This window comes from Rhinichthys klamathensis, unplaced genomic scaffold (genome assembly GCF_029890125.1).
Source record: "Rhinichthys klamathensis goyatoka isolate OS25496 unplaced genomic scaffold, OSU_Roscu_1.1 h1tg000582l_1, whole genome shotgun sequence".
Taxonomy (NCBI): domain Eukaryota; kingdom Metazoa; phylum Chordata; class Actinopteri; order Cypriniformes; family Leuciscidae; genus Rhinichthys; species Rhinichthys klamathensis.
In genome coordinates this window covers 520,933-547,328 of record NW_026607044.1, presented here as the reverse complement: position 1 = coordinate 547,328, position 26,396 = coordinate 520,933, and the positions used below count along the sequence as shown (strand labels likewise).

The following is a 26,396-nucleotide window of genomic DNA, read 5'->3' as shown; positions in this document are numbered from 1 at the left end:
AATTAACCAGTTGTAGATTGATTATTAATGGCTGATTAAGAGATTAACCAGTGGTAGATTGATTATTAATGTCTGGTTAACAGATTAACCAGTGGTAGATTGATTATTAATTAACCAGTTGTAGATTGATTATTAATGGCTGATTAAGAGATTAACCAATGGTAGATTGATTATTAATGGCTGATGATTAAATGATTAACCAGTGGTAGATTGATTATTAATGGCTGATTAACAGATTAACCAGTTGTAGATTGATTATTAATGGCTGATTAAGAGATTAACCAATGGTAGATTGATTATTAATGGCTGATGATTAAATGATTAACCAGTGGTAGATTGATTATTAATGGCTGATTAACAGATTAACCAGTGGTAGATTGATTATTAATTAACCAGTTGTAGATTGATTATTAATGGCTGATTAAGAGATTAACCAGTGATGGATTGATTATTAATGGCTGATTAAGAGATTAACCAGTGGTAGATTGATTATTAATGGCCGATGATTAAAAGATTAACCAGTGGTTGATTGATTATTAATGGCTGATTAAGAGATTAATCAGTGGTAGATTGATTATTAATGGCTGATGATTAAAAGATTAACCAGTGGTTGATTGATTATTAATGGCTGATTAAGAGATTAACCAGTGGTAGATTGATTATTATAATGGCTGATGATTAAAAGATTAACCAGTGGTTGATTGATTATTAATGGCTGATTAAGAGATTAACCAGTGGTGGATTGATTATTAATGGCAGATTAAGAGATTAACCAGTGGTAGATTGATTATTAATGGCAGATTAAGAGATTAACCAGTGGTAGATTGATTAATAATGTCTGGTTAACAGATTAACCAGTGGTAGATTGATTATTAATTAACCAGTTTTAGATTGATTATTAATGGCTGATTAACAGATTAACCAGTGGTAGATTGATTATTAATGGCTGATTAACAGATTAACCAGTGATGGATTGATTATTAATGGCTGATTAAGAGATTAACCAGTGGTAGATTGATTATTATAATGGCTGATGATTAAAAGATTAACCAGTGGTTGATTGATTATTAATGGCTGACTAAGAGATTAACCAGTGGTGGATTGATTATTAATGGCTGACTAAGAGATTAACCAGTGGTTGATTGATTATTAATGGCTGACTAAGAGATTAACCAGTGGTAGATTGATTATTAATGGCAGATTAAGAGATTAACCAGTGGTAGATTGATTAATAATGTCTGGTTAACAGATTAACCAGTGGTAGATTGATTATTAATTAACCAGTTTTAGATTGATTATTAATGGCTGATTAACAGATTAACCAGTGGTAGATTGATTATTAATGGCTGATTAACAGATTAACCAGTGATGGATTGATTATTAATGGCTGATTAACAGATTAACCAGTGGTAGATTGATTATTAATGGCTGATTAAGAGATTAACCAGTGGTAGATTGAGTATTAATGTCTGTTTAACAGATTAACTCTAGATCACTCTAATATGCTGATTTGATGCTCACGAAATATTTATGGTTATTATTATCAATGTTGAAAACAGTTCATAATTTTGTGGAAACATGCATTTCATTTTTCAGGATTCATTGATGAATAGAAAGTTCAAAAGAACAGCATTTACGTGAAATATAAATCTTCTGTGACATTAAAAATGTTTTACTGTCACTTTTGATCGGTTTAATGATTTTACTGAATAAAAGTATTAATGCCTTTCACACAAACAATCAGACCCCAAGCCCTTGAACATATAGTCTATATGTTTGACTGACATGGTGGATTTTCAAACGGATAAACTTTTGGCAATCATCCACATGTATCATCTCAAAATGGGTAAATAAAAGCTAATCTACAAGTTAAAGAACTAGTGGTCGAAATAGGTACTGCAGTCCAAATCAAAATATCGGAGATCGTCGTTTCTCCCGCCCCGCCTCCTCAGACTCGACGCGCACACGGGTTGCCAGTTTGACACGCAACAGGAACGAGAAAATTGCAGTATCACAGACCAAAACAATAACAAACATTCCAGCCTGGAAACACACATTTCAAAATAAAATAACTGGCTGCACAAGTGTTTCTTAGAGAAACGAGTATGTGGACTTAGCATGTTTCCTCAATATATGCAAACGGTATTTTTATGCTTTAGTAGAGTGAAAAAGTTCCACACAGCACCTTTAATACTAAAGTATGATTGTCCTAATGTGCTGATGTTGTGTTTCAGGAGGGGAGGCGAAGGGAACGCGACCATCGAGACGGTGTGTCACAACCCAGCGCTGGCGTTTCACGGCCAGTTCCTGAAGGACTTCAACAGCAAAACCTGTGAGATGAAGCGAGTGAAGGGGACGGAGGACGAGTTCATCTGCTCCTGTAATGAGGAAGAGTGCAACGGCCGGCTCATCTTTTCTGACGGTCAGTTCACACACTCTTACACACTCTCGAGTCAAGTCTCCTTTATTTATACAGCGCGTTTTACAACACAGAGTGTTTCAGGGCAGCTTTACAGAGATAACAGGAAAACAATGCAACAAAGTTTGTTTCTAGAAGAAAATGGCATCACAGTCCAGCTTATATAATTTCAGTGATGATTCATTTCTGTTGTAAAAAGTTATTAATTTAGTTAATTTATATATTAGGGCTGTCAGTTAAACGCATTATTAACGGCGTTAACACAAACCCATTTTAACGGCGTTAATTATTTTTATCGCGCGATTAACGGTCTTTTTGGCCTAGCAAACTTTGTAGTTTTTTTCACATGCTTTTGCAACAGGACGCGGCGCTGCGCTATGAAACCCATTCATTTCAATGGCTTGCGCCGCGCGAGGACGTTTTGTTGCTTCATCAACCAAAGTGCAAGCGGATCTAGCTAGACCGGAAACAAAACAACAGGCACGCCACACACACTTGTTTGGGCTTGCGAGCCGGCCAAATAGTAGGTTAACGTTACGTTTTGAGTGGATGACGGCGGATTTAGCAAATTGGGGGCCCAAGGGGAAGGTAGTATGGGGCCCCCCATCCGATCTTTAAAAGAGAACGAAAAAAAAATATTTTTTCTGATTTTTTTTTTTAAATAAACCATTAAATGGCACTTTCTGGTTTTTTGTGCAAAGAAATATAGAAAAAAAGTAGGTCTAGCAAGTCTTATATTTCTATAATTCACACAGATCAAACACACATATGCTGACTGAATAGATTGCTAGTTGAGAAACACTGCTTTAATTAATGTTTTTATGATGACTTTGTGAAAGGTTAACTAAACAGCATGAGCCGTCTTCCTGCTGGCCAGTAAGTTATTTGGCAAATTTCATTCATACAGATCTGTATTATGCTATAGTTTCTGATAGTGTTATACATTTCTTACAGATAATCACGATGATCATTGCGTTTGTCTTACCGAATGTGGTAGCTTTATGCAATTAAAGTTTGTCTATAAGCTTTTTTTTAATTAATGCCGACAGTAAAATGTTGCCAGATATTGCTACAAAAAAAACAAGAAAAAAAATAATAATCCGAAATAATTCGGATTATTGTCTTTTGGAAATAAGATTAATATATCATTAACCCTAACATGCAACTTTCCACTTTAATAACTTCCTAAAGTGTCACATTAAATCAGACAAACAGGTCCAGAAGACTACTGCCACGTGCCACCTTTCCATTAGGTGGATCTGGCAACACTGGATCTGGCACCCGCGCGCGCCCTCACTCACAACGCGCTCTCAATCCCCGTTCACTGCGCTAGCTTCTCGCAGCAACATGAATTGCAAACACTCATATGAGGTGGTTTAAACGGCTAATTAATCATTCAGAGAGCTTGACATTTTAATTTTGAATGTATAAAATGACAGAGTTCCGGACCTCGGTCACCTCATAGCTGGCTACGGCCATGGACTTGTAACATATCGTTAGCACATCACAAAAAAGTTTGTTACCTTCTGCAATTTTGCTAAAAACGTTTTGCTTTCCTCCCGCTTCCTGCTTTTTCAGCACCGCTTGGGTAGCTTCTCTGTCTGTCACTCTGTAGCCTACACTGTCTGTCAATCACTTATTTTTCTCCGTCAGTTTTTTGGCGCATTACAGCCTTGTCACTTTCGCAAGCAGAAAGTGAGATAATGGAATAGTCCAATGTAGTGAGGTGGGGGGGCCCCTCCTGTCTGCGACACTAATGATTTGATGCCTTTTTTCGCAAATGTTTTTTAGAAATATATAATTTGCGAAAAGTAAAAAAACAACAAAACTTAAGTATAATTTAATGGGGCATTTTGGGGGCCCCTAGGTAGCTTGGGGCCCAAGGCAATTGCCGACCTTTGCCTAATGGTTAAGTCCGCCCCTGGCGAGACGCCGAAATGGATGCCAATAAGATTCTGAATGGAAAGTTTACTTTTAAAAAGTTGCCAAATGGTTCCATTGACGAGACCAAAGTGATCTGTGTGTTTTGTGGTTGTGAACTGAGCTATCATCATCGCAGCACGTCCAGTCTGAAACACCACTTGATGATGGCCAAGCACACACACACACACACACACACACACACAGCTGATGCGAATTCTCCGCCCCCTCATCAAAATCAGGACCTCGTCAGTATTTCGTTCACCCTTTTATTGATGGACAGTGTTACATTGTGTGAGAGATTATTTGCTCCAAGTGAGAATGTTAGTGTGAGATTGAACACAGTATATGCCAATGTTGTTTTCAATAAAAAACATTTGCACAAAGCAAGCCGATCCACTTTTCCACGTTGATAAGAGCATTAAAATGAGACAAAATAATGGGACAAAAAGAAATCAAGAGACATTTAGAATAGATAAAAATGTGCGATTAATTGCGATTAATCGCGAGTTAACTATGACATTAATGCGATTAATCGCGATTAAATATTTTTATCGTTTGACAGCACTATTATATATATATATATAGCCGCTCTGGAGAAAACCGTGATGTCATCGTCCAGCTCAGTTCAATGATCAATGCAGGAGATCAATAATATTGTTGAATATTAATAACAATAATAATTCATTACATTTATAAAGCGCTTTTCTTGGCACTCAAAGTGCTTTTACATAGAGAGGGGGAATCTCCTCAACCACCATTAAATTAATTTTAAGCATTTAAAAGATAAAAAAAGAAAGTGATCCTTTAACTCACCAAAGATGCATTAAAAGTGACAGTAAAGACATTTATAATGTTAAAAAGATTCTATTTAAATAAATTTGTGTGTGTTATATCAGAATAAACCCCTTCAGGCGGATGAAGACCTGATCCCGATCACCCTGTCGGGGTTTATTCTGAGATAACACACACACACACACACACATTATCCCTTACATATACAGACTAGGTGTGTAACGATCCCCTCATGTCACGATTCGATGCATATCACGATACTGAACTCACGATACGATATCATTGCGATACTCCGAGACATGATAAAAGGTTAACAAAAAATGTTCTGTTGATTAAAATGCTACATTTAGTGTTGCATTGTGTGTGTAAATGAATCGGCTTGGACTTGGTGCTGAAACCCAATGAACAATAGAGACACCAGAATAACAATATTCATGATTCTGAAGCTGAAAATAGAATTATTTTAGATGAATATGCTTGAACTCTTTCACTGACTAGATATATTTAAAATAATGTCGGACACTTTTTACTGGTGACATTTGGCATTATCAGGACACACACATATTCCCCCATTGCTTTATTATACTTTATATTCAACATTATATAGTAGTTTAATGTAGTACTGACACTAAAACTTGATTTTTTTTTTTTCTCTCATAGTAATTTTTATTTTGTGTGAACTATCCACGATACATATTCTTGAATTTTTGTATTGCGATATATTGTGACACGGTATATTGTTACACCCCTAATACAGACACAATCTGTCAGATAATAAGGTTAAGACACTTTCTTGATAATCTGAAGACTCCCGCAGGTCATGTGGAGTGTGTGTGTAACGCCTGCTGTCGTGCTGTGTGTGTGGATCCGCTGACGCTTCAGACGTGTGGTTTCCTCCTGTCTGTGTGTAAAGATCATCTCGTTGTTTTTATAGCCGCGTGTTGTTTGTGTGTGTGTGTGTGTGTCTACGCACGTGCGGTTGTGTTGTGCTGCACTGTGTTTACTGTAACAAGGGGCTTTTGCTGAAGGAAAAGCATCACTCACGATTTTTTCTTTATCTTTTTTTTCTTCAGAAATGTCTAGATCTAGATTTAGATCGGTTAAACAGGAAGCCGCATCATGTGACTCTGAGAGGAAACTTTTGGTGCAGAACATATCTGTGATTATTAAAACGCCTGTCCATCCAAAATGTTTGTTTTCCAGTACAGATATATAAACATTCTTAAATCAAGATACATTTGAGATGCAAAAGGACATTAATATTAAGTTTGTTTTCTGATAAACTGATCAAAATGAAGTTTGTTTGTGCCTAAAACAAGAATGAAGATCTGTCAATGGAGTCTGAAAAATAATCTTGTTTTCACTTGTTCCGTTTATATTCTTTAACTTTTTTGCTATTTGTTTCTAATTTTCGAATAATTAAAATAATTAAAATCAAATAAACTACAACTAAAAACATGCACGAAAAAATCATGTTTTTCCTTCCAATCAAAAATGATCTGTGAAATATTTTGAGCTGAAACTTCACAGACACACACGGGGATACTTATATTACATCTTCTAAAAAGGGGCATAGTAGGTACCCTAAAATAAGAAAGAAAGAAAAGCAAAAAAGTAGTAAAAATGCTCCATTAAAAGTAGGATTAGTAATTCTCCTCTTGTCTTCAGGTGCAGATCTAGTTTTTTCTCTAAGGTAAATGAATAAATATTATCTAAAAATACAATTTATATGGGCTAAACATATTTAAATGGATAATTTAAGATTTTTTTTCTGTTAATGAATGAATAAAAGCAACAACAAAAAGCAGTAAAACTGCTTCATTAAAAGCAAGCAAGCAAATTTTATTTATATAGCACTTTTCCAAACAAATCAATGCAGTTTAAAGTGCTTTACAGACACACACACACACACACAAAAAAAAAAAATACAAATACAGGTCAAATACAAGAATAAAAAAAAAAATGGATGAGGATTCATTAAAATGATGAAACAACATTAAATGACAAACATTGTAAAATATTATAGGAAGGCCAGACTAAAGAGATATGTTTTTAATTTAGACTTTTTCAGCACGTCTTACTTCTTCTGGAAGGTTATTCCGGAGACGAGCTAAAAGCAGCATCACCAAATCTTTTAGCTCTACTGTGTAATATCCGAGGATCTGAGAGTCCTTACAGGTTCATAAACTGTAAGCATTTTTAAAAGATAGTCTGACTGGAGCAAGTCCATGCAGTGCCTTATAAACCATAGACATAATAAATACATAGACGCCCTATTGGCCGCTGGAGCGTACGTCAACGGCGCCGCCATGTTGGGGATGGCAACTTTCCCATACCTCTCATATCGGGAATTGAGAAAAATGCCTGTTTTGTGCGCTGTTTGGGGCTGTACACATCGCCACACAATTGAAAACAGCTTTCGAGGAATTGCCTTTCACAAGCAAGACTGAACGTTTGTTTTTGGTTGTATTTGGTCATGATTTAATTAGTAATTAACGTTCAGAGGTTACATTTAAAAATACTACTGTTATTGTGTCACGAAATGTAGTTTTAATAGTTTTTCAGTCGACAATGTAGTTGTTTAAAGCTCAAATCTGTGGTTTGTTTATAAAGATAGCGCCTATTTAAAAATTTGATCTGACGTTTTCGGAGTTGTAAGATGCTCTCAGCGCTCGTCTACCCCGCCTGGAACGAGTATGGGGAGGCTGCAGACCTGGAGCCGGCAGATATACGGAGATAGGTCCGACTGCAGAACCGCAGAACCATACGTCATAGCAGTGTGAGGATGACAGCGCCAGCCTGACAGTCTGATGCCGGAAGTGGGCGTGGCCAGGCATTGCGCTACTTCTGTGTTTTAGAACGTTTCAAAGTTTAAAACAATGCTTTAAATATTTGTTTAAACGATTTAATTAAAGATATGTTTAAGATGTGTATATATATATATATATATATATAGTTGTGTGTATACAGGTGAAACTCGAAAAATTAGAATATTGTGCAAAAGTTCATGTAATTCAGTAATTCAAATTAAAAGGTGAAACTAATATATTTAGTATATATATATATATACATATGCATGATTATACTTTTCAGAGGGCCAACATTTCTGTATTTAAAATCCTTTTTTGTATTGATTTCATGTAATATTCTAATTTTCTGAGATTTTAAATTCGGGGTTTTCATAATCTGTAAACCATATTTATCAAAATAATAACTTTTGCACGATATTCGAATTTTTCGAGTTTCACCTGTATATATATATATCATGGCCGTAGCCAGCTATGAGGTCACCGAGGTCCGGACCTCGGTCATTTTTTTTACATTCAAAAATAAAATGTCAAGCTCTCTGAATGATTAATTAGCAGTGTTTAAACCACCTCATATGAGTGTTTGCAATTCATGTTGCTGCGAGAAGCTGGCGCAGTGAACTGAACGGGGCTTGAGAGCGCGTTGTGAACGCGGGTGCAGCCTCCGTGTTGCCAGATCCACCTAATAGAAAGGTGGCAGTAGTCACCTGTTTTTCTGATTTAATGTGACACTTTAGGAAGTTATTAATGTGGGAAGGTTTAGTGATATATTAACCTTATTTCCAAAACACAAGCTTTGAACTTATTTCGGATTATTATTATTATTTTGTTTTGCTTGTTTTTCGTAGCAATATCTGGCAACATTTAACTGTCGGCATTAATACATTTAAAAAAAAAGAAGCTTATAGACAAACTGTAATTGCATAAAGCTACCACATTCGGTAAGACAAACGCAATGACAATCGATTATCTGTAAGAAATGTATAACACTATCAAAAACAATAGCATAAAACAGATCTGTATGTTAGCCTACAGAATGAAATTTGCCAAATAACTTACTGGCCAGCTGGAAGACGGCTCATGCTGTTTAGTTAACCTTTCACAAAGCCATCATAAAAACATTAATTAAAGCAGTGTTTCTCAACTAGCAATCTATTCAGTCAGCATATTTGTGTTTGATCTGTGTGAATTTCGTCCGAATTTGACGAGTGATTAAAAGATGGCTAATTCGTAACAGTTCGTACGACCTCACTCGTACGAATTAGTACGATTTTTGCTAAAACGTACATATTTGACGAGTTGCCCAATTCGTATGAATTCGTACGAATGACCCTGACCCCGCCCCTAAACCTACCCATCACGTGGGTTTAGACAAATCGTACAAATTCGTACGAATGAGGTCGTACGAATTCGTACGAATTAGCCATCTTTTAATCACTCGTCAAATTCGGACGAATTGGTCGTGAGATTGCGTTGAACTTGCTAGACCTACTTTTTCTTTGCACAAAACTCTCCAGAAAGTGCCATTTTGGTTTATTTTTCACAAAAAAAATCCCGGGGGGGCAAACCCTCGGACCCCCCTAGTGAGAGACTACCCCACACATAATTAAATCCAAATTTAACCCCTGTATATATATATATATATATATATGCCAAATTCCATAAAAAAAAAGGGTCACAGCTTAATGTCCATTGGGAAATGTGGTTCCAATGGCCAAACCATTATTATAGCAAAATTCTTTACACAACACCCCGGACCTCACTAATTTTCAAACCCTGGTTACGGCCTTGATATATATATATATATATATATATATCAAATATTATAAAATATAATAATTATTTGTCCTATTAACAAAAGACAATATACTACTATTAAAAATGCTTTTCAATTCAATCAAATGTTCAAGCTTTGTTTTAATTTTATTATTATTTTTGTTTAAAGCTTTATTCAATTTATATTGTTAATCATTTGACACAACAAATGGATAAAGTATAATTTTAACTTTTAAAAAACTATTTTGTTAATACTCAACCATTTCACAACTAACAATTTTTTTTCACAGACCAAACAACATAATTCTATGGTGGACTGAAACAAAAATTATTAAATAAATACAATTATTTTTTTCCTCTGAAATGGCAAAAGCATCACACACAGATGTACCTGCTCTAAATAGCTAAATAATAGTAATTAAATAAAAAATAAAAATCGAACTAAATAAAATAAATTATAAAAAACAAAATCAAACCAAAGAAAATAAAAGCGAGTGTCATGACGAAAGGCGCCTCATGAAATCATCAGGATTAACTCCATGTGTATGGAGTTTTGATTTATTTAGTTTATTTGTCACTTAAGAATTATTGTTAAATGTGTGCCTGCATAACTTTAATAAGATTTATTTTCTTTGGTTTGATTTTGTTTTATATAATTTATTTATTTGATTTATTTTGATTTTATATTTTGATTTAATTACTATTATTTATTTGGAGCAGGTACAGCTAGTGTGTGATGCTTTTGCTATTTCAGAGGGGGGGAAAACACATTTTATTTAAAAAATGCTTTTCAATTAAATCAAATGTTCAAATGCTCAAGCTTTGTTTTCGTTTTATTATTTTGTTTGTTTTAAGCTTTGTTCAATTTATATTGTTAATCATTTGACACAAAACAGATGCATAAAGTATCATTTTAACTTAAAAAACACTATTAACATTTGTTAATAGGCTACATTGCCTGTCTTTTGTTAATAGGACAAAACATAGTTATTATACTTTATAATTTTATAAATATTATATTTTATAATATTTTATTGATATATATATATATATATAGGCCTATCTCTTAAATATATATTTTGAATTAAATCGTTAAAAAATATATTCATAATAGCATTGTTTTAAACTTTCTAAAACACAGAAGTAGCGCAATGCCTGGCCACGCCCACTTCCGGCATCAGACTGTCAGGCTGGCGCTGTCGTCCTCACACTGCTATGACGTATGGTTCTGCGGTTCTGCAGTCGGTTACTATTGGATATACGCCCCTGGCAGTTTTACGACCCTGTTGTTCCTGATGCGTCCAGTAGAGGGATATACTGCGAAATAACATAATTTAATTCAAGCTTAATAACCCGTCCATAGACTTGACAATTTTGTGTTTTTTGTTAATTTAAATATAAACGTTATAGTGTAGATCTGCACGGATTAAATGATCTGTTTAACAAAAAAACAAGGGGGGTAAAAGGACATCAAAGAGATTGAATTAGGTTACACAAATCAATGCAATATTACATTTTGTCAATATAAAAACATGTAAGGTTCTTTACAACAGACTCAATGATATTGTTTGTTTTATAAACCTTTGAGTTTAAAGGTTCTGACATTTTCTTAAAGGAAGAAAAAATGAACTTTATATCAGAGGAGAATATTCTAGAATCAGGATTACTTTGAATGGTTCTGTCTTTATAAAGATGAAACTTGCCCAGAAGACAAAGTAATAATACCGTATAATCAAGTTTAACATCGTTAGAATTAAAATCTGACAAAAATAGATTCTGTCATTTGTATGTTAAATAATCTGCTAAAGTTATTGTTTTTTAGCAATGATGCAACATTTATTATTTATAAACGATTAGCTCGATAGAGCTAGAGCTAGGGTAGGTAGATATCAATTCATTTATATATCAATGGATGGGTCTATAATGTATTTTGACAGGTTTCTGTTCTATCTGGCTTAAACTTAGCTAACCACGTGTAGGTTTAGCTTCCCCTATCTTCTCTACTCAATTTAAAATTAATTTTAATTTAAATTTTCTTTTGTTGCCTGTCTTTAAATTTAATCCGTGGAGATCTACACTGTAACGTTTATATTTAAATTAACAAAAAACACAAAATTGTCAAGTCTATGGACGGGTTATTAATGTGTAAGCGTCGATTTAATTATGTTATTTCGCAGTATATCCCTCTACTGGACGCATCAGGAACAACAGGGTCGTAAAACTGCCAGGGGCGTATATCTGCCGGCTCCAGGTCTGCAGCCTCCCCATATAGCCTGGAACAGCCGTCCCTCGGCCAGTGCTTCTGAAGTTTTGCCGCTGACTCGGATGTCTGTAGTCTAGTGGTTAAACATGAGATATAATTCGTCTTGTGTATATCTAACGGGCGATCTTTGGTCTCATTAATCTATAAATGGTTCCCTGGTAAATCGTTTTGGCTGAGGGCAAAGTGAAGTTTCATAACTTTATATTTAGGCTATTTTAACGTTGTATCCTGCTGTATGTTTGACTGAAGCTACTTCTGTTATAAAGGCTATTACTGATCAATAAAACTAAAAGAGTTAAATATTAAAGTCACTATTTAACTTATTTTTTTTATTGTGTATATTCTGTAATTGATATTTCTTATTCTATTGCTATAGTATTATTAATAAACTATATGCTATTATCAATATTTTTATGATTGTATTATTGTACTTATGATATTATATAATTATACTATTCATTACTATTTTATTTGCTGTATACTATTTGTTTATTTTATTGACTAAACTATTTACTATTACTTCTCACTTTATGTTATATTTACTATTTGCATTGCACTATAGTTGTACCGTGTATAGTTGTAACATGTATTATCATAAAGGATCCATCAGTTATCTTTGTTATTGGAAAAATCTGGTCAGTCACAAAAAATGCTTTTTCCACAATAAGAAAACTTAAATTATATCTCAGTATGGGGGTCTTCACCATTCTTATCCAAGAATAAAAAGCCAGATACATGACAAGCCTGAGCTTTGACCATTCTTTCTTAAAAAAATATATTTTACAAGTCTTACTATCGAGATTTTAAATAACTAGAGATGGAACTTTTTGTACACCACAGACAAACCACTGAAATCGGTTGATAAATGTAAAAACAGTTTGTTTGTATCCAGAAAAACCGCAGCTCACCCGTTTACTTACATTTGATTACAGTGCAGTCTTGCCCTCCGCAAAATGGCGGACCCGTTGACGTATCGCAGCAACGTTCCAAAGCGGCCAATAGGGCGTCTATGTATTTATAATGTCTATGTTATAAACTATTATACCATGGTCTGGGTGAATACTCGATTCTGATTGGCTGCAGGGTGTCCATTAAAAAGTGATAGAGGAGCTCTGGTGAAACTGACTGTTTACCGTTCGAAATTAATAAATAAATGTCAAGTGAGTAACCATAGCAACAGGCAGTCAAAGTATCCGTTTACAATTTATTGTATAAAAAAACATCTAGTTATACTACGCCTACCTGTGTGTTTTAATTATAGGTAAAAAAAAAAACGACAGTGTAACGCCCATGGCTAGACAAGCCTAAGGCCGTGTGTCCACCAAAGCGTTTTTCCACGCGCCTGGCGTACGTTTTCAATTGTTTTCAATGGGAGCGCCGCGTTTTTAGAAAGCCATGAGCGCAACGAGGCGCTGGACATTTTTTTCACGCTGAAGCGCTGAGAGCTCGGTGTTTTTACTGGTCGCCGAGAGTTGAAGAATGTTCAACTTTGGATAAAACGCAGCGCTCATCACTGTCACTTTTACCCAGCCGTCCAATCACAGTGGAGGAGGGGCGGGACTAACACCACACCGACCAACCGTCACAACATTCTTTCTGTACAACGACATCAACCAGCAGAGCTAACCGAACAACATGGATGAAAACATTTTTTTCAGTATGAAACAAATTATCTGCGAAATCAGTTACAAGTAAACTGTGCTGCGGATATTCTGTATCATAGCAACGAAACGTCTCAACGGAAAAAACGCTGTGCTGCCAAAACGCTCTCAATCGCCCACAGCTAGGCGTCTTCAGCAGAGCGGCTTGCGTTTTCAGCCGGCTAAAAACGCTTTGGTGGACACACGGCCTAACTTACATGAAAAAAAATACGTTCACTTTCTGGCTCGTAAGTTAGCTAAACTGAAGGGTTCTACGAGCTGAGCGGACTATAAATATCTCCGGTTGCTAAATAAACCGTCAGTAATCAGGGAAACCAAGTTATTGTTTGTAAAAACTTTAGATTTCGATTGTAAAACTAATTAAAATATAAACTAATGTTTTAAAAATGTGTTATTTGGTATAAGCGGGTTAATGCCTTTCGGGGTGTCCATTGTCAGGTATTAATGGACTTCGGCGGAGGCAAAAACACAAACTGCGCGTCGGACGGTTCACGCCTCGCCGTCGCCCATTAAAGGGATAGTTCACTTTGAAATTAATTTTTGGTATGTTTTAGCTTACCTCAAGGGCATCCAAGATGTAGGTGTCTTTGTTTCCGCAGTAGTTTCAATTTTGATATTTTTAGGTCAAACCGTTCTTGTCTGTCAGTCATATAATGCAGGTCTATGGTCACCAGCTCAAAGAGCATGCACAGAGAAGTCCAAATTAAACATGATTTAATGACTCGTAAATGTAAGTACACATTGATGGCCTAAGATACGAAACGAGCGGTTTGTGTGAGAAAACGAACAGTATTTATATCGTTTTTACCTCTTGTAAACACAGCCACGTCCAAGTGATCTGAGGGCGCCGGCGCTTCGGTCTTTTCCGGAAAGCGCCGGAAGTGATCTCTCGCGCGTGTACGTCACTCATTGTTTACACAGAGCAGAGATTGTAGGTAAGACGGCTAATTAAAATGGTACTAATTTGCGCTTATCCGGGATGTTTAAACCGTGGCAAAAAAAAAAAAATTAAACAATTGTATGAGTGACGTACACGCGCGAGAGATCACTTCCGGCACTTTACGGAAAAGACCGAAGCGCCGGCGCCCTCAGATCACTTGGACGTGGCTGTGTTTACAAGAGGTAAAAACGATATAAATACTGTTCGTTTTCTCACACAAACCGCTCGTTTCGTGTCTTAGGCCATCAATGTGTACTTACATTTACGAGTCATTAAATCATGTTTAATTTGGACTTCTCTGTGCATGCTCTTTGAGGTGGACCCCATAGACCTGCATTATATGACTGACAGACAAGAACGGCTTGACCTAAAAATATTAAAATTGAAAATACTGTGGAAACAAAGACACCTACATCTTGGATGCCCTTGAGGTAAGCTAAAATATATCAAAAATTAATTTCAAAGTGAACTATCCCTTTAATACCTGAGAATGGACACCTCGAAGGGCATTAACCCTTACATAGAAAGTTTTTAAAATCAACAAGAAAACTAACAGGTAACCAATGTAATGATTTTCAAAGTAGGATTAGTAATTCTCGTGTTGTGTTCAGGTGCGGATCCGGTTTCTCCCAGATCGGATGAGCCGAAGCTCCTGTCTCTGCTGCTGGTCAGTCTGGTTCCCTCCGGGGTCGTGCTGGTCCTGCTGGTGTCGCTGCTCTACTTCTACTGCGCGTGTCGACAGCACAAGCTCAAAGCGCCCGCGACTAAAAGCGAAACCTGCGCCATCATCATCATGAGCGACGACGACCGGTCCGACAACAGCCTGAACCACAACCTGGAGCTTCTTCCCATCCAACTGGACTCATCCGTCGGGAAAGGCCGATTCGCCGAGGTCTTCAAAGCCAGACTCAAACAAGCTAGCCAATCCTTCCAAACGGTGGCCGTGAAAATATTCCCGTATGAGGAATACGCCTCGTGGAAAACCGAGTGGGAGATTTACTCCGATGCTGAGCTTCGGCACGAGAACGTCCTGCACTTTCTGACCGCCGAGGACCGGAAAGCGTCGCAACAGTATTGGCTGATAACGGCCTATCAGGAGCGAGGAAACCTGCAGGAGTTCCTGTCGCAGCACGTGATTGGCTGGGACGAGCTGTGCCGATTGGCCGGTTCGCTGGCGAGGGGCGTGGCTCATCTTCACGCCGATCGGACGCCGTGTGGACGAGCTAAAGTGGCTATCGTCCACCGCGACCTGAAGAGCGCAAACGTGCTGGTGAAGTCAGACCTCACGTGTTGTCTGTGTGACTTCGGTCTCAGTCTGAGACTCGATACCTACACGTCTCCTGAGGAACTGGGCAACAGTGGACAGGTGAGGGTCAGGGGAGTTACAAACCATGAGACCTAACACTGTCCTAACCAGACGCCATGCGATAAGATTCCAGCGACAAATAATGTGTCTGTCCACACTAGACGCGACTGCGAGATGCGTCAAAATCAATCAAAACCCACAGCCAATCAGAACAGCGAGTGGGCGGAGTCTCGCGTCAGTAATCCTGACGGCACTCGCAAGAAAATGGATAAGCCGGCTACATAAACAAATTCACAAATATTACACCATTTTAACATTATTAAAAATACATAGGCTACCGAGTTACTAAAACAATCTTTGTCATATAATACATTTGTTTGTTCACAGTTTGAACGTTCTTGTTTCCATTTGTTTAATTTCAAGATCTGAGGTGAATTATCCATTGTTGCTTTTACAGCTGCAAATCTGGAGCACTAACTGATATTCAAAGTCACATTACACGCTTTTAACATTAAATAAAGCACATAAACAGCACCTGAGATTATCATTGCCACACTTTTGTGTTTGTTGTTCCAGCGCGACGTCGCAGGAAAATAGAAACCGTTTCTAAAATAGAATCGTCGCGTGTCGCCGTCGCGGCTGGTTAGGACATAAACAAAAACTCTGATTAACATGGAAAAGACGCCTTTTATCGCGTGTTGTTAGGCCACGGTGTAAGGCTCTTTACTTCAGAGGGGGGAAACATAATCATAAGCAACAGTCTTAGGCGGTACTTTAGGGATATATCACAAAACAACAGTCCTTGGGAGGCAATACAAACTGAAGAGCTCTGCTTAAATCAGACCAGAGAGAAACATCCAGGAGACTTCAGTCCACAAAAAAATGGAACAACAACTTAGCGGACAGGAATAACTCAAGCCCGAATCTTTGAGAATGACAACGCTTAGACAAACATCAGGACTGAAGGGCAGTGAGGCCTTAAATATTTAAATATGGCTGATATTAAGAGTAGTTCACACAGGTAAGAGGGTTACAAGTACAGCCATTTAACAAACGCCGAGTAATCATGGGCTGAGATGACGCCATCTAGTGGTGAAATCAAGGACCTTCAGGCAAAACATTACAATTACCAAAGTATACATGTGTGTATATGACTTATATTAGATTAATGTATCATTAATATATTATTTATATATATAATAAAATATTAATTAAAAGTATAGTTTTAAAAACTAAACTATATCAGATTAATTTATCATTTTTATAAATTTTAAATTGTAATTTAATAAGCTGGTGTGTGTTTGGTGTGTTCCTCGAGCTGGTGTGTGTTTGGTGTGTTCCTCAAGCTGGTGTGTGTTCCTCGAGCTGGTGTGTGTTTGCTGTGTTCCTCGAGCTGGTGTGTGTTTGCTGTGTTCCTCGAGCTGGTGTGTGTTTGGTGTGTTCCTCGAGCTGGTGTGTGTTTGGTGTGTTCCTCGAGCTGGTGTGTGTTTGGTGTGTTCCTCAAGCTGGTGTGTGTTCCTCGAGCTGGTGTGTGTTTGCTGTGTTCCTCGAGCTGGTGTGTGTTTGCTGTGTTCCTCCAGCTGGTGTGTGTTTGGTGTGTTCCTCGAGCTGGTGTGTGTTTGGTGTGTTACTTGAGCTGGTGTGTGTTTGGTGTGTTCCTCGAGCTGGTGTGTGTTTGGTGTGTTCCTCGAGCTGGTGTGTGTTTGGTGTGTTACTCGAGCTGGTGTGTGTTTGGTGTGTTCCTCGAGCTGGTGTGTGTTGGTGTGTGTTTGCTGTGTTCCTCGAGCTGGTGTGTGTTTGGTGTGTTACTCGAGCTGGTGTGTGTTTGGTGTGTTACTCGAGCTGGTGTGTGTTTGGTGTGTTCCTCGAGCTGGTGTGTGTTTGCTGTGTTCCTCGAGCTGGTGTGTGTTTGGTGTGTTCCTCAAGCTGGTGTGTGTTTGCTGTGTTCCTCGAGCTGGTGTGTGTTTGGTGTGTTACTCAAGCTGGTGTGTGTTTGCTGTGTTCCTCGAGCTGGTGTGTGTTTGGTGTGTTACTCGAGCTGGTGTGTGTTTGGTGTGTTCCTCGAGCTGGTGTGTGTTTGGTGTGTTCCTCGAGCTGGTGTGTGTTTGCTGTGTTCCTCGAGCTGGTGTGTGTTTGGTGTGTTCCTCAAGCTGGTGTGTGTTTGCTGTGTTCCTCGAGCTGGTGTGTGTTTGCTGTGTTCCTCGAGCTGGTGTGTGTTTGCTGTTTGGTGTTACTCAAGCTGGTGTGTGTTTGCTGTGTTCCTCGAGCTGGTGTGTGTTTGCTGTGTTCCTCGAGCTGGTGTGTGTTTGCTGTGTTCCTCGAGCTGGTGTGTGTTTGGTGTGTTACTCGAGCTGGTGTGTGTTTGGTGTGTTCCTCGAGCTGGTGTGTGTTTGGTGTGTTCCTCGAGCTGGTGTGTGTTTGGTGTGTTCCTCGAGCTGGTGTGTGTTTGCTGTGTTCCTCGAGCTGGTGTGTGTTTGGTGTGTTCCTCAAGCTGGTGTGTGTTTGCTGTGTTCCTCGAGCTGGTGTGTGTTTGCTGTGTTCCTCGAGCTGGTGTGTGTTTGCTGTTTGGTGTTACTCAAGCTGGTGTGTGTTTGCTGTGTTCCTCGAGCTGGTGTGTGTTTGCTGTGTTCCTCGAGCTGGTGTGTGTTTGCTGTGTTCCTCGAGCTGGTGTGTGTTTGGTGTGTTACTCGAGCTGGTGTGTGTTTGGTGTGTTCCTCGAGCTGGTGTGTGTTTGGTGTGTTCCTCGAGCTCGTGTGTGTTTGGTGTGTTCCTCGAGCTGGTGTGTGTTTGCTGTGTTCCTCGAGCTGGTGTGTGTTTGGTGTGTTCCTCGAGCTGGTGTGTGTTTGCTGTGTTCCTCGAGCTGGTGTGTGTTTGCTGTTTGGTGTTACTCAAGCTGGTGTGTGTTTGCTGTGTTCCTCGAGCTGGTGTGTGTTTGCTGTGTTCCTCGAGCTGGTGTGTGTTTGGTGTGTTCCTCGAGCTGGTGTGTGTTTGCTGTGTTCCTCGAGCTGGTGTGTGTTTGGTGTGTTACTCAAGCTGGTGTGTGTTTGCTGTGTTCCTCGAGCTAGTGTGTGTTTGGTGTGTTACTCGAGCTGGTGTGTGTTTGGTGTGTTCCTCGAGCTGGTGGGTGTTTGGTGTGTTCCTCGAGCTGGTGTGTGTTTGGTGTGTTCCTTGAGCTGGTGTGTGTTTGCTGTGTTCCTCGAGCTGGTGTGTGTTTGGTGTGTTCCTCAAGCTGGTGTGTGTTTGCTGTGTTCCTCGAGCTGGTGTGTGTTTGCTGTGTTCCTCGAGCTGGTGTGTGTTTGCTGTGTTCCTCGAGCTGGTGTGTGTTTGGTGTGTTACTCGAGCTGGTGTGTGTTTGGTGTGTTCCTCGAGCTGGTGTGTGTTTGGTGTGTTCCTCGAGCTGGTGTGTGTTTGGTGTGTTCCTCGAGCTGGTGTGTGTTTGCTGTGTTCCTCGAGCTGGTGTGTGTTTGGTGTGTTCCTCGAGCTGGTGTGTGTTTGCTGTGTTCCTCGAGCTGGTGTGTGTTTGCTGTTTGGTGTTACTCAAGCTGGTGTGTGTTTGCTGTGTTCCTCGAGCTGGTGTGTGTTTGGTGTGTTCCTCGAGCTGGTGTGTGTTTGGTGTGTTCCTCGAGCTGGTGTGTGTTTGGTGTGTTCCTCGAGCTGGTGTGTGTTTGCTGTGTTCCTCAAGCTGGTGTGTGTTTGCTGTTTGGTGTTACTCAAGCTGGTGTGTGTTTGCTGTGTTCCTCGAGCTGGTGTGTGTTTGCTGTGTTCCTCGAGCTGGTGTGTGTTTGGTGTGTTCCTCGAGCTGGTGTGTGTTTGCTGTGTTCCTCGAGCTGGTGTGTGTTTGCTGTGTTCCTCGAGCTGGTGTGTGTTTGGTGTGTTCCTCGAGCTGGTGTGTGTTTGGTGTGTTCCTCGAGCTGGTGTGTGTTTGGTGTGTTCCTCGAGCTGGTGTGTGTTTGCTGTGTTCCTCGAGCTGGTGTGTGTTTGGTGTGTTCCTCGAGCTGGTGTGTGTTTGCTGTGTTCCTCGAGCTGGTGTGTGTTTGGTGTGTTCCTCGAGCTGGTGTGTGTTTGGTGTGTTCCTCGAGCTGGTGTGTGTTTGGTGTGTTCCTCGAGCTGGTGTGTGTTTGGTGTGTTCCTCGAGCTGGTGTGTGTTTGGTGTGTTCCTCGAGCTGGTGTGTGTTTGGTGTGTTCCTCGAGCTGGTGTGTGTTTGGTGTGTTACTCGAGCTGGTGTGTGTTTGGTGTGTTCCTCGAGCTGGTGTGTGTTTGGTGTGTTCCTCGAGCTGGTGTGTGTTTGGTGTGTTCCTCGAGCTGGTGTGTGTTTGGTGTGTTCCTCAAGCTGGTGTGTGTTTGGTTGCTTCCTCGAGCTGGTGTGTGTTTGGTGTGTTCCTCAAGCTGGTGTGTGTTTGCTATGTTCCTCAAGCTGGTGTGTGTTTGCTGTGTGTGTTTACTGTGTTCCTCGAGCTGGTGTGTGTTTGCTGTGTGTGTTTGCTGTGTTCCTCAAGCTGGTGTGTGTTTGGTGTGTTCCTCAAGCTGGTGTGTGTTTGGTGTGTTCCTCGAGCTGGTGTGTGTTTGCTGTGTTACTCAAGCTGGTGTGTGTTTGCTGTGTTCCTCAAGCTGGTGTGTGTTTGGTGTGTTCCTCAAGCTGGTGTGTGTTTGCTATGTTCCTCAAGCTGGTGTGTGTTTGCTGTGTGTGTTTGCTGTGTTCCTCGAGCTGGTGTGTGTTTGCTGTGTGTGTTTGCTGTGTTCCTCGAGCTGGTGTGTGTTTGGTGTGTTCCTCGAGCTGGTGTGTGTTTGGTGTGTTCCTCGAGCTGGTGTGTGTTTGCTGTGTTACTCAAGCTGGTGTGTGTTTGCTGTGTTCCTCGAGCTGGTGTGTGTTTGCTGTGTTCCTCGAGCTGGTGTGTGTTTGGTGTGTTCCTCGAGCTGGTGTGTGTTTGGTGTGTTCCTCGAGCTGGTGTGTGTTTGGTGTGTTCCTCAAGCTGGTGTGTGTTTGGTGTGTTCCTCGAGCTGGTGTGTGTTTGTTGTGTTCCTCGAGCTGGTGTGTGTTTGCTGTGTTCCTCGAGCTGGTGTGTGTTTGCTGTGTTCCTCAAGCTGGTGTGTGTTTGGTGTGTTCCTCGAGCTGGTGTGTGTTTGCTGTGTTCCTCGAGCTGGTGTGTGTTTGCTGTGTTCCTCGAGCTGGTGTGTGTTTGGTGTGTTCCTCAAGCTGGTGTGTGTTTGGTGTGTTCCTCGAGCTGGTGTGTGTTTGCTGTGTTCCTCGAGCTGGTGTGTGTTTGGTGTGTTCCTCGAGCTGGTGTGTGTTTGGTGTGTTCCTCGAGCTGGTGTGTGTTTGGTGTGTTCCTCGAGCTGGTGTATGTTTGGTGTGTTCCTCAAGCTGGTGTGTGTTTGCTGTGTTCCTCGAGCTGGTGTGTGTTTGGTGTGTTCCTCGAGCTGGTGTGTGTTTGGTGTGTTCCTCGAGCTGGTGTATGTTTGGTGTGTTCCTCAAGCTGGTGTGTGTTTGTTGTGTTCCTCGAGCTGGTGTGTGTTTGCTGTGTTCCTCAAGCTGGTGTGTGTTTGCTGTGTTCCTCGAGCTGGTGTGTGTTTGCTGTGTTCCTCGAGCTGGTGTGTGTTTGGTGTGTTCCTCAAGCTGGTGTGTGTTTGCTGTGTTCCTCGAGCTGGTGTGTGTTTGGTGTGTTCCTCGAGCTGGTGTGTGTTTGCTGTGTTCCTCGAGCTGGTGTGTGTTTGCTGTGTTCCTCGAGCTGGTGTGTGTTGGTGTGTGTTTGCTGTGTTCCTCGAGCTGGTGTGTGTTTGCTGTGTTCCTCGAGCTGGTGTGTGTTTGGTGTGTTCCTCAAGCTGGTGTGTGTTTGCTGTGTTCCTCAAGCTGGTGTGTGTTTGGTGTGTTCCTCGAGCTGGTGTGTGTTTGCTGTGTTCCTCAAGCTGGTGTGTGTTTGCTGTGTTCCTCAAGCTGGTGTGTGTTTGGTGTGTTCCTCGAGCTGGTGTGTGTTTGGTGTGTTCCTCAAGCTGGTGTGTGTTTGGTGTGTTCCTCGAGCTGGTGTGTGTTTGGTGTGTTCCTCAAGCTGGTGTGTGTTTGGTGTGTTCCTCGAGCTGGTGTGTGTTTGGTGTGTTCCTCGAGCTGGTGTGTGTTTGGTGTGTTCCTCGAGCTGGTGTGTGTTTGGTGTGTTCCTCAAGCTGGTGTGTGTTTGGTGTGTTCCTCGAGCTGGTGTGTGTTTGGTGTGTTCCTCAAGCTGGTGTGTGTTTGCTGTGTTCCTCGAGCTGGTGTGTGTTTGGTGTGTTCCTCGAGCTGGTGTGTGTTTGGTGTGTTCCTCGAGCTGGTGTGTGTTTGGTGTGTTCCTCGAGCTGGTGTGTGTTTGGTGTGTTCCTCAAGCTGGTGTGTGTTTGTTGTGTTCCTCGAGCTGGTGTGTGTTTGCTGTGTTCCTCAAGCTGGTGTGTGTTTGTTGTGTTCCTCGAGCTGGTGTGTGTTTGGTGTGTTCCTCGAGCTGGTGTGTGTTTGGTGTGTTCCTCGAGCTGGTGTGTGTTTGCTGTGTTACTCAAGCTGGTGTGTGTTTGTTGTGTTCCTCGAGCTGGTGTGTGTTTGGTGTGTTCCTCGAGCTGGTGTGTGTTTGCTGTGTTCCTCAAGCTGGTGTGTGTTTGCTGTGTTCCTCGAGCTGGTGTGTGTTTGCTGTGTTCCTCGAGCTGGTGTGTGTTTGGTGTGTTCCTCAAGCTGGTGTGTGTTTGCTGTGTTCCTCGAGCTGGTGTGTGTTTGCTGTGTTCCTCGAGCTGGTGTGTGTTGGTGTGTGTTTGCTGTGTTCCTCGAGCTGGTGTGTGTTTGCTGTGTTCCTCGAGCTGGTGTGTGTTGGTGTGTGTTTGCTGTGTTCCTCGAGCTGGTTTGTGTTTGGTGTGTTCCTCGAGCTGGTGTGTGTTTGCTGTGTTCCTCGAGCTGGTGTGTGTTTGCTGTGTTCCTCGAGCTGGTGTGTGTTGGTGTGTGTTTGCTGTGTTCCTCGAGCTGGTGTGTGTTTGGTGTGTTCCTCGAGCTGGTGTGTGTTTGCTGTGTTCCTCGAGCTGGTGTGTGTTTGGTGTGTTCCTCGAGCTGGTGTGTGTTTGCTGTGTTCCTCAAGCTGGTGTGTGTTTGCTGTGTTCCTCAAGCTGGTGTGTGTTTGGTGTGTTCCTCGAGCTGGTGTGTGTTTGGTGTGTTCCTCGAGCTGGTGTGTGTTTGCTGTGTTCCTCGAGCTGGTGTGTGTTTGGTGTGTTCCTCGAGCTGGTGTGTGTTTGGTGTGTTCCTCGAGCTGGTGTGTGTTTGGTGTGTTCCTCGAGCTGGTGTGTGTTTGGTGTGTTCCTCGAGCTGGTGTGTGTTTGGTGTGTTCCTCGAGCTGGTGTGTGTTTGGTGTGTTCCTCGAGCTGGTGTGTGTTTGCTGTGTTCCTCGAGCTGGTGTGTGTTTGGTGTGTTCCTCGAGCTGGTGTGTGTTTGGTGTGTTCCTCGAGCTGGTGTGTGTTTGGTGTGTTCCTCAAGCTGGTGTGTGTTTGCTGTGTTCCTCAAGCTGGTGTGTGTTTGGTGTGTTCCTCGAGCTGGTGTGTGTTTGGTGTGTTCCTCAAGCTGGTGTGTGTTTGCTGTGTTCCTCAAGCTGGTGTGTGTTTGGTGTGTTCCTCGAGCTGGTGTGTGTTTGGTGTGTTCCTCAAGCTGGTGTGTGTTTGCTGTGTTCCTCGAGCTGGTGTGTGTTTGCTGTGTTCCTCAAGCTGGTGTGTGTTTGCTGTGTTACTCGAGCTGGTGTGTGTTTGGTGTGTTCCTCGAGCTGGTGTGTGTTTGCTGTGTTCCTCGAGCTGGTGTGTGTTTGCTGTGTTACTCGAGCTGGTGTGTGTTTGGTGTGTTCCTCGAGCTGGTGTGTGTTTGCTGTGTTCCTCGAGCTGGTGTGTGTTTGCTGTGTTCCTCGAGCTGGTGTGTGTTTGCTGTGTTACTCGAGCTGGTGTGTGTTTGGTGTGTTCCTCGAGCTGGTGTGTGTTTGGTGTGTTCCTCGAGCTGGTGTGTGTTTGCTGTGTTCCTCGAGCTGGTGTGTGTTTGCTGTGTTACTCGAGCTGGTGTGTGTTTGGTGTGTTCCTCGAGCTGGTGTGTGTTTGGTGTGTTCCTCGAGCTGGTGTGTGTTTGCTGTGTTCCTCGAGCTGGTGTGTGTTTGGTGTGTTCCTCGAGCTGGTGTGTGTTTGGTGTGTTCCTCGAGCTGGTGTGTGTTTGCTGTGTTCCTCGAGCTGGTGTGTGTTTGCTGTGTTCCTCGAGCTGGTGTGTGTTGGTGTGTTCCTCGAGCTGGTGTGTGTTTGGTGTGTTCCTCGAGCTGGTGTGTGTTTGGTGTGTTCCTCGAGCTGGTGTGTGTTTGGTGTGTTCCTCGAGCTGGTGTGTGTTTGCTGTGTTCCTCGAGCTGGTGTGTGTTTGCTGTGTTCCTCGAGCTGGTGTGTGTTTGCTGTGTTCCTCGAGCTGGTGTGTGTTTGCTGTGTTCCTCGAGCTGGTGTGTGTTTGGTGTGTTCCTCGAGCTGGTGTGTGTTTGCTGTGTTCCTCAAGCTGGTGTGTGTTTGGTGTGTTCCTCGAGCTGCTGTGTGTTCCTCAAGCTGGTTTGTGTTGTGTGTGTGTTCCTCAAGCTTGTGTGTTGTGTGTGTGTTCCTCAGGTGGGCACGGCGCGGTACATGGCTCCAGAAGTGCTGGAGTCCCGGATGGACCTGGAGAGCATCGAGTCCTTCAAACAGGCGGATGTTTACTCCATGGCTCTGGTTCTGTGGGAGATCGTGTCCAGATGCAGCGCCACTGGAGGTAATGAAGCCTGTCAATAGAGTCAACATCCTACACACACACACACACACACACACACACACACACAAACACTGAATCTCCATAGATCTGACCTGATCCCAGTCCACAGATCACAGCGGTCGAGCTCTTCATAATCTCTGAAGAGAACTGTTGGAGAAATTAACTGTAATTATTTAAATAATAGAGCGCCTCGTCTGAGTTAAATATAACATGCCTTCCTATATGTTTTTTTTTTTTTTTGTTTAAAAGACGTTTATGTCAGATTTGAGTGTACATGCAGGAGGAATAGTGTTTGTAAAAACCCTGGTGAAAGACTTCCCATAATGCCTTTCTCTAGTGATTTCCCCGCCCACTCTGTGCAGAGGGCTGTCAATCAAACTCGTCACATGCTGTCAGACTTTGACGTTTTGAAGTTTAATAATCATGTTTCGAGGTTTGACGTGTGTGTGTGTGTGTGTGTGTGTGTGTGTGCAGATGTGCGGGAATACGAGCCTCCGTTCGGGAAGCTGAAGGAGCATCCGTGTGTGGAGAGCATGAAGGATGATGTCATCAGAGATCGACTGAGACCCGAGATACCGGTCAGCTGGAGCAACCACACGGTAAAGCCTGAAGTTTACTTCTGTTTTTGACACGGTCGCACACGCATTGAACTGGTTTTGCACTAATCAGTTGTTCCACAAGGCGGCAGCACTGGCCCGGCTGATGTTTCACAGCAGAAAACACAACTAAAGAGACTGAAACAATTGATAATATATACGTCTAATATAGCCTATATAAACACCATAAAGTAAACATGATCATAATTGATCAACAGTACATTTTATTTAATTCAATAACAGCCTTTTGAAGTTTAATAATCACATTAGGCCATATTGTAATTCCCATGATTAGGACTTTTCTTATGCCATGTAAATGTATAATAATGTATGACCGTAAATGTGATGAAACTAAACGGAAGTGTTTGTGAGGCTCTCACTGAGGTTCTGTGTGTTTGTGTGTGTGTGTGTGTGTGTGTGTGTGTGTGTGTGTGTGTGTGTGTGTGTGTGTGTGTGTGTGTGTGTGTGTGTGTGTGTGTGTGTGTGTGTGTGTGTGTGTTCAGGGTGTTCATCTCCTGAGCTCCACCATCGAGGAGTGCTGGGATCACGACCCCGAGGCCCGACTGACGGCGCAGTGTGTCGTGGAGCGCCTCAGTGACATCATCAGCTCTGACATCATCAAGAGCACAGGGGATTCTGGGAGCGACGACAAGTAGAGCAAGCGCCTGATCACGGACGTTCAGACACACGTGTGACACGCGCACTTTACAGGAACATTTACACGCGTCAGGGGATTTTATTCAGCTAAACTGCAGAAACGTATGCTCTTCCTCAGTGTTTCTGTCTCGTTTCCCAGCATAAACATCTAAGCACTCTTAAATCAACATACATCTACTGGAGATTCACAGTGACTGAAGATATTAAGTCTTTTTTTCTGAAAAATGCATCAAAAGTAATCAAGAAAATCTGCTAATGGAGTCAGAAAAATAAACTTAATTCAAAGGAAAACAAGTTTAAGACTTCATATCTCTGTCTTGTTGCTTCTCTAGTATCTTGAGTTAAGAGTGTTTAGATATTTGTACTGGAAAACTAGACTTTTTTTTGCAGTGTATGAACTAATATTCAGTATCAAGAGCACGTGTATGATGTCAGTTGCTCGTTATGTATTATCATCATTAAGCTTCAGGGAAAATCTGCTTCGCTGACGTGAAACAGTC

At 41.4% G+C, this 26,396-nt stretch overlaps 1 protein-coding gene across 1 annotated transcript; it reads left to right on the top strand.

The window, feature by feature from the left end:
- Nucleotides 1–2,220: 2,220 nt before the first annotated feature.
- On the top strand, nucleotides 2,221–26,396 carry tgfbr2a (transforming growth factor beta receptor 2a). Its single transcript, XM_056240141.1, has 5 exons — nucleotides 2,221–2,422; nucleotides 15,193–15,947; nucleotides 24,502–24,643; nucleotides 25,118–25,242; nucleotides 25,743–26,396. The coding sequence occupies exons 1-5, from the start codon at nucleotides 2,221–2,223 to the stop codon at nucleotides 25,893–25,895; spliced, it is 1,377 nt and encodes a 458-aa protein (XP_056096116.1). The 3' UTR covers nucleotides 25,896–26,396.